The sequence below is a fragment of the Brachionichthys hirsutus genome, chromosome 21 (genome assembly GCF_040956055.1).
Source record: "Brachionichthys hirsutus isolate HB-005 chromosome 21, CSIRO-AGI_Bhir_v1, whole genome shotgun sequence".
NCBI classification, from domain to species: Eukaryota; Metazoa; Chordata; class Actinopteri; order Lophiiformes; family Brachionichthyidae; genus Brachionichthys; species Brachionichthys hirsutus.
Window position 1 is genome coordinate 692036 of NC_090917.1, and position 20994 is coordinate 713029.

Genomic DNA, 20994 nt, shown 5'->3' on the forward strand with positions numbered 1-20994 from the left:
CCAGCCGTGACGGAGTCGCTGCACCGGAGGACCGCGCAGCCTCCCGCGGCTCCGCGGCGCGCGCGCTGTTGAATGCGCCCCTCGCGCGCAGGGCTCGCGGATCGGATCGGATCGGTTTCCTTCGGGGACGGTCGGCGGTTCCGTGAGTGGGAAGGCGGACTCAGAGCCCCGGTGGTCGCTCTCCAGTCGCCAGTTGTTCAGAGATGAACTGCAGATTTCCAGGTAGAGGGGGCGGGGCCATCCGCGGCGACGTCGCCGGTTACCGGGATGTCGGTTATTTATAGGCTGCTTCATCAATGTTTGATCGCTGGAACTTGCAGCCGCCGGACCGTCGGCCCGTTCCTTCCGTTTCTCCTCCTATCGGTGCCTCGAACCGTTTTTATCACCGATTAACGTTTGTTTTTCACTGGTTCACAGAAATCACCTGAAAAAACGTCGCTTTACCGACAGAAGCAGGAAACCTTCCCAAAATAAATAATTTAAGCTGATAGATCAATAAGTCTAAGGAAAGGTTTTACGTGACTAAATATTTCTGTGACAGACGGAGCGCGTCTCTTACCTGAGGCTCGACACGCCCCCTAGCGGAGGAACGGTGCAACGATCAATATAACTCCAAATAACAGAAGTTAATCGATCAGTCCTTTTTGAAACTAAATCACGTGAATCTATATCAGTTAAAGGAAGGAAGACAAAGTCAACAGTAATGTTTATTTTAAAGAAATATCTTCATTAGGAGAAAACCTGAACCAGTTTGAAATGTGGACAGCGGCTAAAGATCAGGCGTGCGTTCGACAGTGAATATCCCTTCTTAAAAACCCAGAAACAAAAGCTGCTGCATGATTAATAATGACGTTAATCAATGACTAGTGATTAGATGCTTTGTTTTTCCCTTGGCACAGAATTATTTCCAGAGAAACAGAATAGGCGAGACAGGAAACAAACTGGACCCGGCTCCTCTATAAATAAGATCATTAATCCATCTGGAACAAAACGCTCGTAACCGCCGTCTTTATTGGATTAGATAAATTAAATGTAGGCGGAATAAAACATAAATATATAGAGAAAGGCGCTCCTCAAAGAATAAAGTCTTCATCTGGTCCGACACGGTCACGGGATTAAAGGAATACTTCACCCAAAAAAGAAAAGCTCAAATGTCTGGAGCTCCTTCAGGAGGAGGTGGAGAAGAACAAAGAGTTCCTTTAGCAGAGTTCTAGCGGATCCGTTCAAGTATTAAACACTAGTGTAAACAAGCTAACTGTTACAGTACGTGGCGACAGACGCGACGGTTCTGTCGGACGTACCGATTGGCTCCTGAGAGAATCCCGTGTCCCGGCGGCGTTCCTACGGCGCTCCGTCTGGAATCCACAGCACTTTGTTCTGCTCCTGATCCACGATGGTCACGATCTGAGTGCAAATGTAGGAGACGCTGCCCGCCTGGACGACGCCTGCAAGGCACAAGCACCCGATCACATTCCTCTGAGCAGCCGGCGATCGGTCTCAGGACCGATCGGATCGATCGGACCGATCGGACCGCACCCACCTGTGAAGAAGCGGCTGAACTCCTGCTCCACCTTCTGCGCCGCCTCAAACTGCTCCTTGGAATGTTTCTGAGAGAGCTTTTCCCTCAGGTAGAGCGGATCCCGCTGCTCTCTGGAGACACATCGGCATCGGCCCACGATCAATACGAGAACAAATCGATTTCCACTTCTGAGCCGATCAGGAAAACAACATGCAGAAAGGACTGAACCGATTCCCATCAAACGTCACTGGGCCGGTGTGTGTGTGTGTGTGTGTGTGTGAGCACGCCGGGTGGGGTCAGCGAGCGTTTCAGCCCCCCCCCCGGACAGCTGGCACTCAACTGATGACAGGGGAGGCTTAGTGTGTGTGTGTGTGTGAGATGTTCAGCAGGTTTAATCTTCCGCTGCAATTAGAAATGAAACAGCAAATAATCAATTATTTGTTTTAGCAGTGACACGGTTATGGAAGCAGGAAACAGGAAGCAGGAAGCAGGAAACAGGAAGGAGGAAACGCTCACTTGATCTGCTTGGCGTTTTTGTAGCGGATGAAGACGATGATGGGGTAGATGTGAACGCTGTGGAGGCGCTCGATGGCGTGAGGAGCGATGTCGAGCAAACAGTGGGAGTCCTGGAAGGGGGGGGGGGGGGGGGGGCAGAAGCACGAGAAAGAGGAGGCGTTCAGTCGGAGCTCCGCCTCCAGCAGACAGGAAGTCCGGGGACGTTTCCCAGACGCTCCTGGGGGTGACCTTACCTTCTCCGTGATCTCCTTTATGGAGGCGACGGTCGTCACGTCAAAATGGCCGCTCCTGCGTTTGTAGTCGATGAACACGCAGTCCTTCACGCCGCGCTCTATCGCCTGCTGAGACGCCTTCATGATCTCTGGCGGGACAGAGCAGCCGTTAGCGTCCTCAGCTCCTCGCCGCTAGCGTCCGGCCCGCCGCGGGAGCTCACCGGGCAGACAGCGGCAGAACTTGTCCGGATTCTCCTTCACAAGCAGGTCCTTACTGGCCTCCACCAACGGGCCCAGAACCAGCACCGGCCTGGGGGCGGAGCTCTCCACCCGCTGGACCCGCTGATACATCAGGCTGACTCCATCTGAGGAGGGGCGGCGGATCTTTAATAACGGCTACGGTTCTTTTAACCCTTCGTTCCCGCCGCCGCCGCCTCACCTTCTGTGACGGGCAGGAAGTCGGCGCCGATGGCGTCCAGAGCCGTCGGGTCCTTCCCGTCTCTGGAGCCGCTGCGTTTGTGCTTCAGCCTGCGGCGGAAGAAGGACCTCCGGGCGGCGGACAGGGTCTTGCCGGCGCCGGCGTCGTCTCTGTCGGCCGTGCAGTGCCTCCTGTAGAACTCCTGGTCCATCCTGGTGGAGACAGAGGAGCGCCCGATGAAGACGGAGACACGCCGCACCTTCATCAGAAGACGGCGAGCCGCCGGCGTACACGTATTTGCTGGGGATCTGCCCTCTGCCCAGCTTGTGGGCGTTCTCGTCCAGCTGCCACGCCGTCCAGCAGCCGAAGGTCCCGTTGGGCAGCGTGTCCTCCACAAACAGGATGTCGTCTTTGTTGAAGCTCAGCTCCGCCTCCGCCTCCGCCACCCGCTCGTAAAGCGCTCTGGGGGGGGACGATCCGCGGTGACGCCAACCAGCTGATCGATCGGTGCCGACCTCGCTCTGACGAGTAGTTCAGGTACCTGATGTAAAAGCCGTCTCCGCCCCGCTCTTTGATCGCAGAGACGTCGTCCACGTTCTGGACCTTGAAGGCGATGGCGTCGGCCGGTTTCAGCATCTCCAGGTAGGCGTCTTCCTTGGTCTTGTGCTTCATGCTGACCCCGTTGAACTGAGGACACAACAAACGGTTAGAGGACGCTCACCGTCGTCCTCGTCTTCCTCAGCAGGACACGCCCTGCAGCTACCTCCAGGATCAGGTCTCCAGGCAGCAGGCCGAAGGGCCCCTTAGCGGGACTGTCGTCATCCAGACTCTCCACAAAGACGCCCGTGAGGTTCCCCCCGCAGACCTGGACCCCCAGCTCCACCTGGATCTTCTTCAGCCTCACCAGACGAGGCTCTGCAGCCCGCCGGGCGCTCACACCGAAGAACCTGAGGAGGGAGGCGTGGGGGCTTGTGCCCTCGTCCCGCTCGTCCGGGGGGGTGGCGCCGCCGTCCCGGGGACTCGGCTGGTCGCCGATGGACTCCAGACGGGAACTAATGAGGGAGGAGTCAAAACCTTCAGCTCTCTGCTGAAACGGAAACTCATCCGGTTCTGGTCCGTCCTCACCCGGGGGGGGGCTGGTTGCCCGGCTGGTTGCCGGGCTGGTTGCCGGGCTGGAACATGTGGGGGTTATACTGGGCCAGGATGGTGACGGTGTCGCACTGCTGGCCAATCACCAGCCGCGCCTGCTGCTCGGTGGCGTTCCGAAGGTTGATGCCGTTGAACTGGAGGCAGCAGAAGCTCGTCAGTACAAGCAGCCAAGCACGGGCGCATGTGGGGGGGGGGGGGTACCTCCAGGAGCTGGTCCCCGTACTCCAGGCGGGCCTGGTGGGCGATGCTGCCCGCCGTCACCTTGGACACGAACACGCCGCCGTTCTCCCCGCTGACGATGGAGATGCCCAGCGGCTCGGCGCCTTTCTGCACCGTCACGTTTCGTGGCTCCTCCAAGTACGGCCTTAAAGCGAGAACATTCAGCCGGTCCGGCCAATCAAACGCACAGCCTGAGGGTGTGGCCTGTGAAAACTGGCTTCTTAAGGCCACGCCCACATCAATCTGAACAAAAACGACTGCATAGCCTACCCATCCTTCCGTCGGTTGCCCACGGGAGCGGCGCTGACGGATATCCTGTGATGCGACAGGACGGAGCCCTGCGATTGGCTGCTGCTGAAAGACGAGATGTCCAGGTGGACGGGGGACACCGGCGGCGTCGGGCTGCTGCACTCCGAACGCGAGAGGGAACCTGGAAAGGTAGGAGAGACGCACGAGTTCAGGCGCTCCGTTCGCCGGGTGTCGGAGCCGCCGCCCACTCGTACCTCTGTCGGACCCGGCGGAGCGGGGGTGACGGGCCGGAGGCATCTTGATGCGCTCGGTCCGAAACTGTAAAGAGGAGGAGCCTGAACACACAAAAGAGATGATCAGCAGGCTCAGGTTACTGGAACAACATTAGCTCACTTGCTAACGCTGCCTCCAGCTGCTAGCATCGTCACTATCGGAGCGTCGTTTGAGTCGAGTCGGGAGTCGGGACTCGTACCCGGTCTGGCGCCGGACGGCAGCGAGTTGGAGTTGTGCGCCGTTTGGCTGTAGCTCGTCTCCGTCGGGTCTCCGGGGCGCTTGTGGCTGAGGTCCAGACTGAGGTGACCTTGGTGCTGGGGGCTAAAGGTGGAGGCGAGGGCTTCAGTAAGTCCCGGGTCATATGTTCTGTAAATCAGCTGCGTCGTCATGGATACGCAGATGCAGCACCTTGCGTGTGGATGCGGGTGGACGCCTGAGCCGGGCGCCGCGGGGCTGCTGCCGGTCTGGATCTCGCGGCTCCAGGCGGTGTAGACCGGGTTCCTCATCACGGCCGTCACGGCGGGACACGGGGCCGGACCTCGGTGGGCGGAGTCTGGAGGACAAACACGTTCAGGACGGGACTGAGCAGTTACCCTGCTGGACGAACCCGAAGCCGCCAGGCGACCTCTGACTTACGCGCCGTGCCGCCGCCGTAGCCCCGGGGCGCCAGCGACACGCTGTAGCGGTTGGTCCTCATGGGGGAGAAGCGCAGCAGGTCCATCGGCTCCGGGGAGTGCTCGTCGTTTGAGTAGCTCTGGACCTGAAAGGTGATCAAACGGCCGTGAGGCGGTCAGGAACGTCACGTCACGAGGAGGCGGCGGCGGCGGTTACCTGCGTGGGACCGGGGATGTGCAGCGGAGTCACATTCCGCCGCAGCGCAGGCGCAGACTTTGGCCGGAACCTCCTCTTTGCCCGCTCCTCTGCCCGGCGGCGACTCCCCTCTTCCTCGGGTTTCTTGGTCTCTCCAGAAGGAGTGGCGGCGTAAAGATGCTCCGCCTCCGCCTCCCCCTCCCCATGCCGGGGAGGCGCCTGAGCCGGGGAGGCCGGCGGCGTGCCAGTGGTGATGGTGGAGTCCGACGCCGAGCTGTTCTGCTGGCGATGTTTGAACCTGAAGGAGTCGCTCCTGGCCGGCGGGGTGGGAGGAGCCTGAACCGATTCGGACACGGAGCTCTGCGGTGAATGTTTGGGCAGCTGGGAGAGAGACAGGAAGTCCAGCGCTCCTCCCGGAGGCACCGGCGTGGCCTCGGGCCTCCTGAAGACGTTCACGTCAAAGATGGACTTCCTCTGTTTCACCGTCTTGTAGATGGAGAGTTGCGTGAACTCCGGGACAGACGCTCCGGCGAGGACTTTGGGCCACGTCCCGCCGCCAGGCTTCGCCGGTTCTCCGTCCGCGGCGGCCGGAGGCGAGCGGTCGGGACGCACGGGAGCGAAGGTGAAGGGGCGACGGCGGAGCTCCCGCCTCCTGTAGCAGAGCTCCGGGCGGGGCTCCGAGGGACTGTGGGAGGAGGAGAGGGAGCGGGCGTGCAGGGAGCCGCTGGAGAACGGCTTACGGCAGCGAGCGCCGCCGTCCGGAGAGCCGGCGCCGACCCGCTCGCAGCCGCACACCTCCGTTTGCGTGGAGCAGTTGTGCTTCGAGTTCCTGCAGCTCCTGGCGTGGATCTCGCAGGACTGGAGCCGGGAGAACTTCTCCGAGTCCCTCGGGCTTTCAAACAGACTCTGCCCGGAGCAGCTCTGGTGGAGGAACTGAGGAGGAACGGAGGACAGGAAGTAATCAGGCGCCTTCCGTGGGGTTCTACCGGACCGGAGCGGAGCGGGGCGGGGCGGGGCGGGGCCGAGGTCGTCACCTTCATCAGGGAGATGCTGACGGACTCACAGCAGCTCCTCAGCAGAGACTCGCACTCCGACAGCGACTTGTTATCGAGCGCGATCCCATTGATCTGCGGTGGAACGAAACGCGGGTCACAACACGATGCAGCAGGGGGCGCTGCAGCCCGTGGCGTGGCGTGGTTTCTGGACGGCTACTCACAGCCAGCACTCGGTCGCCCACGGTGAGGGCGGAGTCTCTGGCAGCGGGGCCTCCGGGAGCCAGCGAGGCGACGAACACGCCGCTTTCCAGCCCGATGCCGCAGTCTGGGAGGCGGGACAGGAAACCGCGTCGTCACACGTGCTGATCAATGACATCACCTGAAACGCGGCTGGAGGCCCACCTTTGTGTCCCGCCAGGTTGATCTGGATCGGGGTGACGACCCGCCCCCCCAGCGACTTCTTCCTGCGAACCACCATGTTGATCACGCCCTCGCCGCTCAGCACCGCCTTGATCACCTGCTTCCTGTCCTTATTGGTCAGGTCCACATCGTTGATCTTCAACAACCAATCATTCACCCTGCACAGGAAGCGGGCGAGCGGAACGACGTTAAACCTCCAAACCAACAACAACAACAACAAAGACCTCTACCTTAATCTTCCTTCGGCGACGCCCCCTTTGTCCACCTTACTGACGAACACGCCGCAGTCTCCAGGTAAATACGGATCGTTTGCTCCCTCGGCGACATCAAACCCGAGAGCCTTCAGGTCCATGTCCTGAACGAGACGACAAGCGCTTCGGTTAGGCCCCGACGGGACGGCCGACCGGCCCGTAACATCTGGAACGGCTGCTTCACCAGCCGGTAACATCTGGAACGGCTGCTTTACCCGGTGCGTCTCGAGTTCCACGACTTCCGTCTCCCACTCCATGGAGTCCGTGTCGATGGCCGAGTCGTGGGAGCTGTGAGCCACCAGCTGGCGGAACCGCGCCTCCTTTTCCAGCTGGTCCTCCATCTTCTCCCTGCAGGGAGGACAGCGGGGTCGTTCTCAGTGGAGGGCCTCCGAGGGTAAATTACTTCATCCCTCCACCGGGGGGCACCACAGCTCCGTCAGACTCACTTGAGCTCTTTGAGTTCCCGCGCCGCGTCGTTCTTGTGCTTCCTGGTGTCGTCCAGGTTCCTCAGCGCGTCGGCCAGGTCGCTCACGGCCCGGTCCCGCTCGCGCCTCAGGTTGTCGCACAGCGTCCTGTCGGGTTCACAAAAGGCAACGCCGTCCATTTCAGCTTCCCTTCAGCAACGTGCGAGGCAACGCCCGGCCCGCGCCGCTCCTCACCGCACGCTCTCCCTCTCCGCCACGATCTTGTCGCGCTCCTGGAAGGCCCAGTCGCGGCGGCACTTGGCCACCTCGGCCTCCTGCAGGGCCTCCCTCAGCTCCTGGGAGACGGCGCCGTGCTGCTTCCTCAGCACGTCCGCCTCCTTGTTGGCTCGCTCCGTGTCCAGCGCGGCGCAGTCTTGTTTCTGACGGGGGGAGGAGGCGAACACGCAGACGTCGGCAGAAGCCGAAACTGGACTAATATTATTATTACGTATAATAAAGGGTAACTGCAGCAGCTTGAAGCTGCCGCGTTGTGGAGGGCACAGATTGGTGCTGCTCAATGATTCAGCCGCGTCGAGGCCCCGACCCCGAGGCCCCGAGGCTCCGCCCTCGGACCTCCTCCGAGCTCTCGTTTGGCTTCGGTTCTGCAGCGCTGCAGTTTCCTCCCGATCCCGTTTCTCTGTAATTACATCCAATTTCCTAACGCAGGAAACGAAGCGCGGAAAACCCTCCAGCTGCTGGAAAAAGTCTCCACGAGATGAGATGGAGGGATTAACCCCCCCCCCCCCTACCTGTCTGGCCTGGTAGTACTCTCGCAGCAGCTGGTCCCGCTGGACGATGGCCTCCGTCCTCTCCGTGCGGGCCACGTCCCGCTCCTCGCGGACCGTGTCCATGTCCCTGCAGGCCCGGCTCAGCTCCTTCTGGGCCTCGGCCTTGTCCGTCACCTCGTGGACGTACTTCTCCAGCAGCTCGTTCTTCTCACAGATGGCCCGGTCCCGGTCCACCAGCGCCGAGGACAGCTCCTTCATGCAAACACATCAACGCCGTTTATACGTCACTCCTTCGGGCGGTTTCGAGGCGCCCCTTTGATGCCCCTCTGACTCCCACCTGGCGCAGCGCCTCCAGCTCCTCGTTGGCCACTCGTCTTTCTGAGGAGGTGTTCTTCAGCCTGGCCTCCGCCGCCTCCAGCCCCGTCTGGAGCCGGTCCACCTCCTTGATCACCTGATCCCGCTCGCCCATGATCAGGCGGTACTCGTGGACCACCGAGTCGCGCTCCTCCCTGCATTTCTCGCCGTCTTTGGCCGCCTTCAGCTGCTGGGTCTTCAGCCGCGTCGCCTCCGACTGCAGCCGCTCCATCTCCCGCTGCAGCTCCACGTTCTGGGATGCGGCCTTGGAGAGTTCCTGCTGCGTGTTGTCGAACCTGGAGCAGGCGGAGAACGTTCTCAAGCTGAGATCAATGGAGGTTCTAGCATCTCCCCGCCGGTAGAACCTTCGCCCGCTTCACCTCCGGACCGACGGGTGCTGCTGCTGGAGGAGGACGGCGGCGTCTCTCTGCTTCAGCAGCACGTCCAGCTGCTTCTGCAGCCGGCGGTTCTCCTCCTCCGCCCGATCCAGGCGGCTCAGGTCGGCGTTGTGTCCGGCCGTCTTCTCGTTGTAGAGCGTCCTCAGGGCCTCCAGCTTGTCCACGGCCGTGTCGTACAGCTTGTTGAGGACGTCGGACGAGCCCTCCCTCATCACCTGATGACGTCATGAAGGTTAGCGTGACGCAGGCGGCGCCGCCTCGTGTTGAGCTCACGACAGACACAAACCAGAAGGTTGAGCGAGAACGGTGGAACAAATGGACGCTAATGTTAGCATGAAATGCTAAGACTTTCGTCTTTTCTTCTTTTTTTTTTTAGGATCTCAAAGAACATCCGATGTTCTCCGACAGTTTCTCCGACCGACACGGGAAGGCGTCGCTTCAACGGCAGACGGAGCGGAGGCCCCGCCCCCTACCTGCTGGTGCAGCGTCCTCATGTCGGCCACCTCCCTCTGGTTGTCGCCGTGCAGCCTCCTCAGCTCCTCGCAGGCCTGCTTCGCGTGCTCCTGCTCCCGGACCAGCTGCAGGTTCTCCCGTCGGACCGCCTCCAGCTCCTCGTTCTGCCGGGCGTGTTCGCTCAGCAGGCGGCCGTGCAGCGTGCTGAGGAGGAACCGCGATCCACATCAGCATCACAACAGAACCACGAAGAACGCCCTCGCCATAAAGAAGCCATAGAAGTTTAAATACCTCCATTATTGATCCATGACTAATCACGTCTGTGCCGGAGGCTTAAAGCTGAACAATCTGGATCCGCACCAGAAGGTTCTAGATCGTTCTTACATCTGGATCCGCACCAGAAGGTTCTAGATTGTTCTCGGTATCTTTAAACACCAACCATGAAAAGTCAAAGTGAATCAGAGTTTGTTTGTTTTTAACCGATTCTTGAATCCATAAATGGGTTTAATGTTGAACCGTAATATTTGTTCCTGACCTCATTCTGGATCAGAACCAGGAGAGGCGTTTCGTGATGGTTCGTATCCCCCCCCCCCCCCCCCTTTATGAATGGGAACATCCAGATGTTTTATTCATCCAGCTGTCTTTCTGTAATCCCGCTGATCCGTCTGATTGTCTGCACCGAAGTTTAGAGGAAACAGTTTGTGTGTTTTTTGTGTGATTATGCAAACAGGATAAAGTGCACGTTGTGCACGTTGAGTAAACACAGCTGTGTCTGAATGTTCTCTCAAAGCGCCGACACCCACGAGATTTATGTCACCGCTAAAACACCCGAGGGTTATTCAGTGGTGCTGACTGGGAGAACCAGTAGAACCCTCCGTGCTAACGTGCTAAGTGGCTAACTGATCCGAGGTCGGTGATGAAGACTCTCCCTCTGTGCAAACAGCTTAAAGGCATTAATCCTTCATCTGTCTGTTAGCTCGGGGGCCAGATGTCGGGTCCCTACCGCTGGAGACGGTCCGGCATCAGCCCCGCCCCCTCACGGCGACCGCTGATGATCAGATGGGTCAGAAGATTCGGTACCAACTCCCCAGGAGTATTAGAGCGAACCCGGATTTAAACCGAGATGAAATTAAAATCGATGATGACGAGGGTTAACTCATCGGCTTTAAAGCCTTCATCCCAAAACAGTCTGCTCCGTGCAACCCGTTGCTAACGTGGGCGGTGGGCGTGTCCACTCACTGGTAGAAGTCCGCCTTCTTCACGGCCTCCTCGCACCTCTTCAAGGTGCTGCCGTGCTGGTTCTGCAGGGACTGCAGGTCCGCCATCGCCTTCATGCACTGCAGCTTCAGATGCTCGTAGTCGTGACCCGGTTTAGAGTTGGGCCTGTTTCACAGAGGGGGGGGGGCAAACAGACTTTTAAGACGCCACAGAGGAGCAGGAGCGAGATAAACAACGGCATCAGGCGCCAGAACCCGAGTGAGACGCTCGCCGGATCGCTGCTGCTGCATCCTGGGAAAACAGGCGCAGAGACGGGAACGGTACCTGCAGTCGTCGAAGGTCGTCCCGGGCGAGGACAGGGCCAGGCGCTTGCGTAGTTCATCCCTCTCGCGGGTCACGTGTCTGAGCTGGAAGAGGACCGTCTCCATCTTCTCGTCCCCCCGGTGGCCGGGCGGAGGGGAGGACGTCTGGACGGGCGTACCTGCGTGAATCAGCAGGCATCACCTGGTCTGAATATTAACCAATCACAGAGCGGGACTCGCTGCTGCAGGAGCGGTAATCTGCATAAGTTCTTCATCGCCGCTTAAATGCGTGCCTCGCTGCATCACACCGGACTCCCGGCGTTCCCGTCAGAGGATAACTAAACGAAAACAGGTCCGTCTCTGTGCTCGTCGGGGGGGGGGCTGCAGCAGCTTTTATTGGGAGGGTGTCATCGATCTAGAGGAGCGGGTCACCCAACGAAACCCAGCCCGTGTTGTTAGCATTCTGCTACGGTTAGCATTAGCATCCACATTTACACATTAGCCAAAAATAGGACATAATAAATACATAAATGTAAATACTGAACTCACACACACACCAGCCATTAGCTCAAATGTGGCTAAAAAGGTGAAACCAGAACAAGAAGAAGAAGAAGAAGAAGAAGAAGAAGCAGCAGCCAATCACGAGCTCCAGACTCACCGATGCTGCTGAGGGAACTGCTGCTCTCCGAGTCCGACGGCATGGTGGACAAGACGCTGTAAGTGGATCCTGCAGGGAACAAAACCCGGGAGTCAGCTGTGCCGGTTCTGGACCGGGTTATTATCCGGGGCATTGTGCCCCACATCAAGGCTCCGAGGCTTCGGTTACATTCGGGGGCTTTCGCTGAAGAAAAGCCCGCCGGAGCCACAATAAGGAGGGACTTCCCCCCCCTCCGAAGGAGGAGCAGCCTCCGAGGTTCTCCCTTTATCTCCTCCGACACCAGGAGCACCAACGGCGCCGCGGATATACGGACCTCACTCGGGACAGGAGGACGACTGCAAGCCAGAAGAACTTCACGCGTCTTCGTTTAGAGTTTGACGCCCAAAGCAACAGCGCTAAAAAATAAAGGCGGTAAAAGTTCGAATATAATAAGAATAAATCAAAACAAAAATCAGTTTATCGGCTTCAGACTGACCGTTAGATAATCAATGATGTAGAATATGTTTTATATATTTCAATACAATAAAAATATTCAAACAGAATCTAGATTAAACTCAAAACCAACCTTTTTTTTTCTTTCTTCTATATCTTTTGTGTATTTGTACTGTTTGTTTTTGTGTGTACAGTGTATATGTACCCATTCTAATCTGTGACACACAACTGTATGTATAAAATCAATAAACACTTTGTCATAAAAAAAACTCAATAAAACCAGATTAAATAAAGCAGAATAACAATAATAATTAAATTACATAAAAATAAAAAAGTTATAATATAAAATGGAGAATAAATTCCTCCTCCTCCTGGAGGAGACCAGGAGCTCGGCGTTCCGTTAAATCAGCGACTCCGCCCGCTGACGTAACGCCGGACGTGACAAACGGTTCTGTTTACCCTCGTCTCCGAGTCTAAATCAAACCGACTGGCTGAGCTCCAGCTCGCCGAAGGAGACGATGAGTTTGACTAAACCCCCCCCCCCCCCACCAACATGGCTCGCCCCGCTTTTTCCCAGCACGGGGCTGAAAGCAAGAAAAAAAACAAAAAGAGTGATGTGCCTGAGGAACGGGGCGTCCCATTGATCAAGCCGCCTTTGTTCCCGCTTCAGTTTCCCATGACTCCGTTTGAGCAGCGAGCGCCGCAGCGGGACGAGGATCCCGTCGCAGCCCGCCGTGGAAGTCACGTGACCCGGGCCTCGCCGCGGGTTTCACCCTCATCTAGGCCAATCCCTGTTCTGAACACAGGCCGGCTTGGACTTCTGGAAAAAGTTCACTAAAGGGCGAGCGTCTATAAAGGCGCTTATTCATTCAGGAGGTCGGAGTTCACGGCGAGGAAGTCAGGGAACAAAACGGCGTCTGAAAATCTGACAGTTTTAACACCGTCTGCACAATTTGAAGGACTTTGATCCGAATTTCTTCTTTGAACTAGCCGTTAAATTTCTATCAGCTGATTGTGTCGCGTCCATCCCGTCCGACCTCCACGCCGGCAGCAGAAGCGAAACCAAACCTCTGAAACGGGGGGGGGTCGTTTTCTGAGCAGAGATTAGAACAACATGCAAACAAAAAGGTATCAAACACGAAGCCCTGGGGGACACCACAAGTTCTGGTTAGCTTTGTATCAAACACGAAGCCCTGGGGGACACCACAAGTTCTGGTTAGCTTTGTTTTTATTTCAGCGATGCCACCCCGCCCCTCACCCTGACCCCACCCCTCCCGTGAGGGGTGTGGCTTAATCAACGCTTGGATATTATTTTAAATGTGACATTTAACTGGGGAAAGGCCCTTCTTTTTAAACGTGGTGGATGAACCTGTCCGCCCGGTAGCAAAAAGCAACTCGGCCCACGTGCGACACGGAGCCGCAGCGTCACATGACAGCAGGGAACCAATCGCTGCTCGGCTCCAGACACCATTATGGTGCAAAAATGAGAAGCAAAGTCTGCAGCTTCGCTTCTCATAAATAATGAGGATGGAATTAATGCATGTTTAACACCTTTCCATTCAGAGTGCAACGCCATGGCAACGCAAATGTTGCTTTTTAAACGCATAGGCGTGGCGGCGACCTGGATATGTAAATCAGGAGCAACTGATTCACGTTTTATATGCATTACCTCGGCTCACCAGGTTTTATTTGTTTGTTTTGTTGTCGTTTCTGTTTAGGGATGAAGCGCTGCCCACGTCCAGAACTTTGGAGAACTTTGAGAGAAGAAGAGTCAACAAGCGGCTCTGCAGGAGGAGGCGGAGCTAGAGATTCTGTGAAATAATTAAAACTAATTTTCATCCTTAAGTGAAAGGAAACCATCACAGAACCCTCCAGTAGTTCCTCAGTTCTATGGGGGGGGGCGTGGTCAGAGGCCTCGGTTCTGAAACCATGGCTCAAATTTCAAACGGGTCAGAAGGTGGGCGTGGTTCGGAATGAATGGGCCAATCAGAATATAATCCATGTCTGGATTTGTTCTTAACGTGACGTCATCAGACGGGACAGATTCTGAACTGATCAAGAAGTTTTAATCAGATTCTGATCAGGAAACTTATCTGTTGATCGTTATTAACCTATATTAATGATATATAATTAATATCAATGTATAATTAGTGGAGTATTCTCATTCTGAATTAAACTATTGATGAAGATGATGACGTCTTTCACTCTGCACTACGTCATCACTACTTTGTGCATGTTTGATATTGACAGTTGGGTTATTGATCACTATTATCGACCAGCTGGGACTTTTTAGGCCCATTAAAGGCCCCCCAGCGGAGATCGCGTTCAGGAGCGTGACTGTAAATAAGCATCAGGTCACATGATCGTCCCCCCCCCCCCCCCCCCCACCAGGTAGTCACAGGTCAATAAACCCCCAAATGTTAACGAGGAGGAACCCGTTATAGGCCAGTTCTTACCGGTATGACCCGCCGGTCCGGTTCCGGTCAGCAGCACCGACAGTTCGGGGTTCGTCTCCTCCAAGGCTGCGTGGAAGTCTTCAAAATGGTCTCCGTCCTTCCCGAGCAGCACCTTCAGGAGGAGGTCCACTTTCTCCGGGTCGGAGCGGCCGCCGCGTCCCAGTTCGAAGCGTTCCGCCGCGCTGAGGGTCCCGCGGTGGGCCAGCGCGTCCAGCAGCCGGTCCGGTTCCGTCAGCGACTCCACCAAGTTCCGGGAACACTTCTCCAACAAGTCCTTGTGCTTGGGCTCCATCCCGGTCCGAACTTTACGCGCTGCGGCGCCTCCCTAACGCGAACCCGCGCGGCCCGGTCCGGTCGGGAGGACGAGGAGCCATGTTTGTTGACTGCGCGAACACATTTTCGTCGTCGCCCCCCCCCTCCCGGAAAAAAGAGGCGTCCGCCCCCCGTCAGCGGAAACGTTTCGGGTTCCGTGAAGTCCCGAAATCTTTCGACATGTTGGGGGAAACTCTGTCAGAACTCCGCCATGCGCCCCGTGCCAATCACGCTTCCGCACAGTGGATGGAAGGTAAAAGGGGCGGGGCTTCCTGGGAGACGCACCTGGCTCCCCGTGCTTTAATAACAAACATTTAGTGAGCCAGAGTTCTCCTGTAGATCTAGAACAAACAGCTGTTTGTAGTTTCTGGCGGTGACGTTTGTAGTTTTAGGTCGGCACCGGGACCGGGCCCGGTTTGATTTCTGTCCCTAAACTGGAACAAACTTATTTTGTTCCAGTCACACGCTGAAACCAAACTTCCAGAGCATGACGGTTCTCGTGACGTCATACAGGCCGGTGCATGCGTCACTGTCCAATCACAGCGGGTTTCACGCCATCCATCCATCCCACCGTGCGGGCCGGAGACGGATCGAGTTGCTCCCTTTGGTCCGATTGATCGAACTCCCTTCCTGATCGCGTGTTCGCGTCCCGGTGCCGCTCCCAGCCTCACGTCAATTATTAAAGCCGCTCCGGTTTGTCCCGGAGAATGAAAGTTAACGGGAGCCCCCCCCACCACGTCCTTCTGGCCTATATATGTACAAGGAAGCCGGTCTCGGCTCCGGAGAGGACAAGTACCCAAATACCCGCATTAAATATTCATTCCTGTGAGTGCCTCCCCATCACGGCCCCCCCAGAGGCCGGCTCTCCGTGCCGCATCTCTGCAGCCGCGCAGCGGTCTGACGTCACTCACGTGTGGTCTGACGCCCCTTTGAGCGGCGCGGCCTGGTGCGCGTCGGGAACATGAGACCAGCTCTGTGTCCCAAGCAGCAAAGAGATTCATGCAAAGCAGTGATGACAAATAACATCCAGATGTTCCTTTTTTATTGAAAGGGGGGGGGGGGGGGGCGATCAAATGGCAGCGTGTTAGAATACTAAAAAGGTATTTAATCCATCAGAGCGTGACGAAGACGATTTAGTGCAAATGATATTCAAAATCAGAGCGCAACACGACACAGGAGAAAACGCGCCCTCTGCTGGTGGCAAAACGCACAAAGCAGGAAGTGAAACGTGGAGCATCGCCGCTCAGGTCGAGGCTGAAAGACCTCCCACAGAAGTGAAACATCAAGAAGGCACGTGATCTGTTCCGCTTCGGCTTCTCGCTGTAACCCGAACCCAAACGGGAGCCGATCCAGAAAGCTGGTTTACAAAGCAGCAGTAAAACTCTGGTCAGTTCAGATAGGAGGGGGGGGGGCTTCAGCTTCCCTACCCGGGGGGTGCGTCCAGGTGTGTGTCTGTCATCATTAGAGGCACTTTAAACATCTCTCCTCTGGGGGGGGGGGGGCAGGTACAGGAAAATAATCAATCTGATTGGTTACAGCAACTGCTGTTTAATCAGTCCCACTTATGAGTGGCTAACTGCCCAGTAGGGGGCGGGACTTCACCTGAACCATATATAGTGTTACCATTGGAGCACCAAGAGGACTACGTTACCACGGCAACACTGACGCTCAGTCACGTATGAAGCAAATGTTGACTCCTCGTTTTCCTTCGTAGACCCTCGACATCTCTTTACACTTATATTCCTTCAGTTTTTATTAAAGGCGAGGTTAGAAATGTCCCACTGGACCAAGACGACCCCCCCCCCCCCCACCTCCCATCAGCCCCATCTCTCATCCATCTGCTGCAAAACAAAATCCATATTAATATCTATCTATCTATGATTTGGGAATCATCCACTACGAAACGGTAGAAAGCAACGATTAGCGTGATTGATTGTTGCAGGAAATGGAACGACGCGATACAAGTTCCTATGACGGCGTCTCCGTCCCGACGAAGGCTCGTCCTCCTCGGCTAGTCGTTACCTCCACACAGCTTCAGCAGCAGCTTCTCGTAGTCCCCGGAGGTGTCGCCCTGCCGGAACAAACGGGGTCAATGCGCGTCCCAGCGACCACCGAGTCACGCGGCGTGCTCGCGGGGACTTACTGAGATGTGGGTGTACAGGGACTTTCCGTAAGTCTTCACGTACGCCTGCCTGATGTCCAGCATGTCCACCTCGGAGCGGGACACCATGATGCGGATCAGGGTGGTGTCCTTCGTCCCGGCTCCCTGTCGGGACGTCGCACACGGAGCTTTTCAGTGCAGCAGTGAAAATAAAGCTCGCCGTTTGAGCAGAAGCTGACCTGCATGGCGTTGTGGAGACGCCCGGCGAAGTAGGCGGGGGTGTTCCTGATGCATCTCACTGGGACAGACGAGCAGACGTTAACGGGCGGCCCGAGAAGCCAGCCGCTAGCTCCCGGGGACGCGTCTGAACGTACCCACGGCAACCATGCCAGACTCCAGGTTGCCAGACATCTCCCGGACGATGCTCTTCTCAACGTCCCGTCCAGACATCTGCTGGTACTCCTGGAACACTGAGAGGAGGTTTGAGAACACGTGCACAGGTAGCACAACAACAACAACAACAACAACAGCAGCGTGGACGGGGGCGTTCTGAATCACACACCTGCTCGCAGGTGCGGCTTGCTGCGCGCACACAGGATGGCGTTAAACTGAGACTCGTCAGTTCCGACTTTATGTTCCCCGGCTGCGTACAGTTTCTGTCGTCACGGAGACAAACGCGGTTTAAGAGCAGCGCAGTCCGTTCCCACGAAGCCGGCACGCCGAGGAGGTACCTGAGCGTCCTGCTTGGCCAGGGCGATGTCCACCGCCTCCCTTTCATCGCGATTCCCCTGGTTCAGATCAGCACAGGAAGGTCAGACAAGCCGCTTCTCAGCCTCACTCAGGTGTGCAACGTGCAGCAGCTACCTGGGAGAGCGACACCAGGAGTCTGCGGAAGTGGCCGGACGTGTCGCTGATGATGGCGTCCTCCAGGCTCTTCCCGTACTCTGGAGGGAAGACGCTCGTCTGCATCGTGTTTTCGTCTTATTTCAACAATGCCGGCGTCGGAGCTCACCAGCCTTGTAGATTCTGGCGATCTCACGAATCTCGGCGTTGGAACGTGATGAAAGGATCTCAATCAGACAGGCTTCGTCAGTTCCTGCTCCCTGACGAGAAGAACAGAAACAGAAACGATGACATCATCCAAAGCGACTCCAAACAGCCGCCGTCCTTCTCCTCGCCGCGTATTCCGGCATCGCCAGACGGAAAACCGGAGCGTCTGCCGGGGAAGCAAATCAGATGTTCCGACCTTAATAGCCTCCCGGAGTTCACAGGCGTCAAAATGCGACGGCGTCTTCATCATGGCGAGAACCAGCTTCTCGAAGTTTCCAGTGAGCTCCGAAGTCAGATCATGGAATAAATCCTAAGAAGAAGAACACAGCGTGAGAGAGAGAGAGGCGGTCGGGACGGGCGACCGAACGCCACGCACCTTCCCGTACGTGGTCTTGTAAGCCGCCACCATGGGAACCCTCTGCCTGTTGGAGCGGCTCCCCAGCAGCTCGATGATGGCCTTCTCATCGGTGCCTGTGAACGGAGCGGCGCTCATGAGGAGCGAAGCTCCTGGAGGGTTTAACCCTTCACATTCAAGCAGCACACACTCACCGAAGCCCTTCATGGCCTTACGGAGGACTTCCACGTCCCTCAGCGGGTCGGCTCCGGGGTAGTCCTTAACGGACCCTCTGAACCCTTTCTACAATACGAGACGTTTGAATAAGACATCGCTGGGCGGCCGTTAAACACAGGTGTGAACAGACAGCGGCATGAAGCTTACCGGAGTGGCAGGTGCCTGAGGGTGAGACGGAGCGCCGCCTCCATGTCCGGGCACCGAGGGGGTCGCTCCTGGGTAATTTGGCATGGGCTGGCCTGGGGCGGGACCCCCCTGGTATCCCTGCTGAGCACCTCCCGGCTGCAAACAGAAGACAGCTGTAAGAGCTAAGTCCAGCGCGATAAGCTGCATTCAGAGTGAAGATAAGGTGATTTAAGCAAACAGGCCACGTTATTAATGACACAGAGGGTCAGAGGTCACGAGGGAGGGAAGAACATACGCACCGCTCCATAGCCGCCTGGTGCTGCACCCCAGCCCCCAGCTGCAAAGAAAATATTCACAAAACACTAAAAGTTTATTTTACAATAAATCGGATTAGAGACACATTTTGGCTGAATTAAGAGAAGGAAACCTGCCCCCTAACCTGCAGGGGGCATGGAGGGATACCCCCCAGCTCCAGGCGGTGGCTGGTATCCTCCTGCCTGCTGAGGGAAGCCTCCAGTCTGGGGAGGGTAACCACCGCCCTGTGATGGGTAACCCCCTGCTCCCGGGGGGTAACCACCTGCTGCAGGGGGGTAGCCGCCCATTTGAGGTGGATAGCCACCTCCTTGTTGGGGTGGGTAGCCCCCTCCTTGTTGGGGTGGGTAGCCCCCTCCTTGTTGGGGTGGGTAGCCCCCTCCTTGCTGTGGTGGGTAACCCCCTCCTTGTTGGGGTGGGTAGCCCCCTCCTTGCTGTGGTGGGTAGCCCCCTCCTTGTTGGGGTGGGTAGCCCCCTCCTTGTTGGGGTGGGTAGCCCCCACCTTGTTGGGGTGGGTAGCCACCGGACTGAGGAGGATATCCAGGGTAGCTCATCTTCAGAACCTGGACAGATGAAAGTTACCATGATGTAAAGGAAATGACTCCCACTACTCCTTCATAACGAGTCACTGTTTACCGGTAGTTAGTTATTCTTAGCCACGGAGATATTTAGTTTATGGTCAGATTATTTGGAAACATTTAGTTACATTTTTTGAAAAAGTTGAATGAAAAAAAATAATTTAAACGTTAACATGGATCCTCTGACTGTGTCAGAGGTCATTTGAGGAAGGGCGTTTCCCTGTTAGCTTCCAGCCCCTCCCATTTGGACCCTGCTAAAATGAGGCTTTCACGTCTATCGTAAATACCAGTATCTCCGCGGCTACTTGAAAGCCGAGGCTTTTAAATATCATTGTAAAACACATAATCTCGCATATCCGAGTCAAATATACGGGAATAAAATGGAAGAAACTTCTAGAGAGTTCCTTCATTCCTAATTTTTACCTTTAACGGCAAGTTATTTTAAGATAAGCGCGCATTCACGCCTCGTTCTTATTTGAACGAGGAGCACCTGAACGCAGCACAACATCGCGGGCATATTTACTTAACTAGCTTAAGTAGCAACGATAAATATAGTTAGCCAGTAATTTTTGGTGTTTTCTGAGCTGTTTACTCAAAAAAGTAATCAGAGTATAAACACTCAACGACGTTTGACGTCACTACGTTATCTTCTGCCGCCGCTCCAGTCCTTTAACGTTGCGTAATAATCACATTTATTGTTTAGCGGAACGCAGTAAGATATAGTAAACACACGAAGCAGCCATGTTTGGACTTTAATAAAGGCTCGCAGCTCCCGTTAATCGGTCCGGTAACGGTTGTCTCTACAACTGGGCGAGGCTGCATTCCTCAGGCCGGAAAGGAGGCCGACTAACGCCGCAACACTCTGAACACTTTAGCGGAACTCACCTGCTACGCAGTTAAAGAGTTATAGTCGCGCAAAGTCGTAGTTAAAATGCTAATACTTGCTTAACGCGGGCTCGCGCTCCAGGAAGAGCGGGGCAGGCTGCGGCAGTGGGCGGGGCTTCGGCCTCGCCTACGTCATGCGTGACGATGACTTTGAGCTGTCAGTCAGGCGGGGCTGGTGTTGACTCAGAGGGACGCGGTTCGATCCCGGGACGGAGTGTGTTTATTTGTTTGTTACCACGATTACGGAAAAACTGCAGGATGAAAACATACACAATGAACCAGACAAAGAAGTACTCGATGAAGTACCAGGATAGTAAAGTACTCAGTTTTCCACTATACACCAATGCAGAAGCAAACTTGCATGAAAAGATAATAAAAATAAAATGAAAGAGAAAGACAAAAAATAAATAGCAGAATAAACACAATCCCATGACAGACAGGAAATAAAGAAAACACTTTTTGTTGAATTAGTTTACATGTAAACAGGGGCGTTGTTGTGTCAGTAAATATTTAAGCATCAACACAAACACTAGATGGCAGCAGTGCACTGGTGGTCGAAACACAC

General features: G+C 56.0%; 2 protein-coding genes across 4 annotated transcripts; both read right to left on the reverse strand.

The window, feature by feature from the left end:
- Window positions 1-704: 704 nt before the first annotated feature.
- Window positions 705-14786, reverse strand: LOC137909886 (disks large homolog 5-like). The gene is made up of 32 exons (XM_068754318.1): window positions 14495-14786; window positions 11607-11675; window positions 10971-11127; window positions 10668-10811; window positions 9449-9632; window positions 8958-9190; window positions 8561-8873; window positions 8245-8475; window positions 7691-7875; window positions 7478-7603; window positions 7247-7379; window positions 7011-7135; window positions 6763-6938; window positions 6582-6685; window positions 6400-6492; window positions 5387-6298; window positions 5192-5315; window positions 4964-5108; window positions 4755-4876; window positions 4537-4617; window positions 4304-4463; window positions 4016-4178; window positions 3827-3948; window positions 3429-3729; window positions 3207-3352; window positions 2957-3127; window positions 2687-2877; window positions 2469-2612; window positions 2269-2396; window positions 2036-2145; window positions 1541-1650; window positions 705-1445 (listed from the first exon to the last, which is right to left on the reverse strand). The coding sequence occupies exons 1-32, from the start codon at window positions 14784-14786 to the stop codon at window positions 1342-1344; spliced, it is 5799 nt and encodes a 1932-aa protein (XP_068610419.1). The 3' UTR covers window positions 705-1341.
- Window positions 14787-15831: 1045 nt separating this feature from the next.
- On the reverse strand, window positions 15832-20542 carry LOC137910130 (annexin A4-like). Of its 3 annotated transcripts, none has more exons than XM_068754555.1 (15): window positions 20430-20542; window positions 19094-19529; window positions 18954-18991; window positions 18676-18810; window positions 18507-18594; window positions 18334-18428; window positions 18154-18267; window positions 17920-18010; window positions 17772-17851; window positions 17639-17695; window positions 17470-17563; window positions 17282-17377; window positions 17147-17205; window positions 16950-17072; window positions 15832-16877 (listed from the first exon to the last, which is right to left on the reverse strand). In XM_068754555.1, the coding sequence occupies exons 2-15, from the start codon at window positions 19518-19520 to the stop codon at window positions 16818-16820; spliced, it is 1557 nt and encodes a 518-aa protein (XP_068610656.1). In that variant the 5' UTR covers window positions 19521-19529; window positions 20430-20542; the 3' UTR covers window positions 15832-16817. The 3 variants fall into 3 exon arrangements, with proteins under 3 accessions (XP_068610656.1, XP_068610658.1, XP_068610657.1); XM_068754557.1 differs by lacking the exon at window positions 20430-20542 and having other exon boundaries at window positions 19094-19393; window positions 19469-19520; XM_068754556.1 differs by lacking the exon at window positions 20430-20542 and having other exon boundaries at window positions 19094-19417; window positions 19469-19520.
- Window positions 20543-20994: the final 452 nt, after the last annotated feature.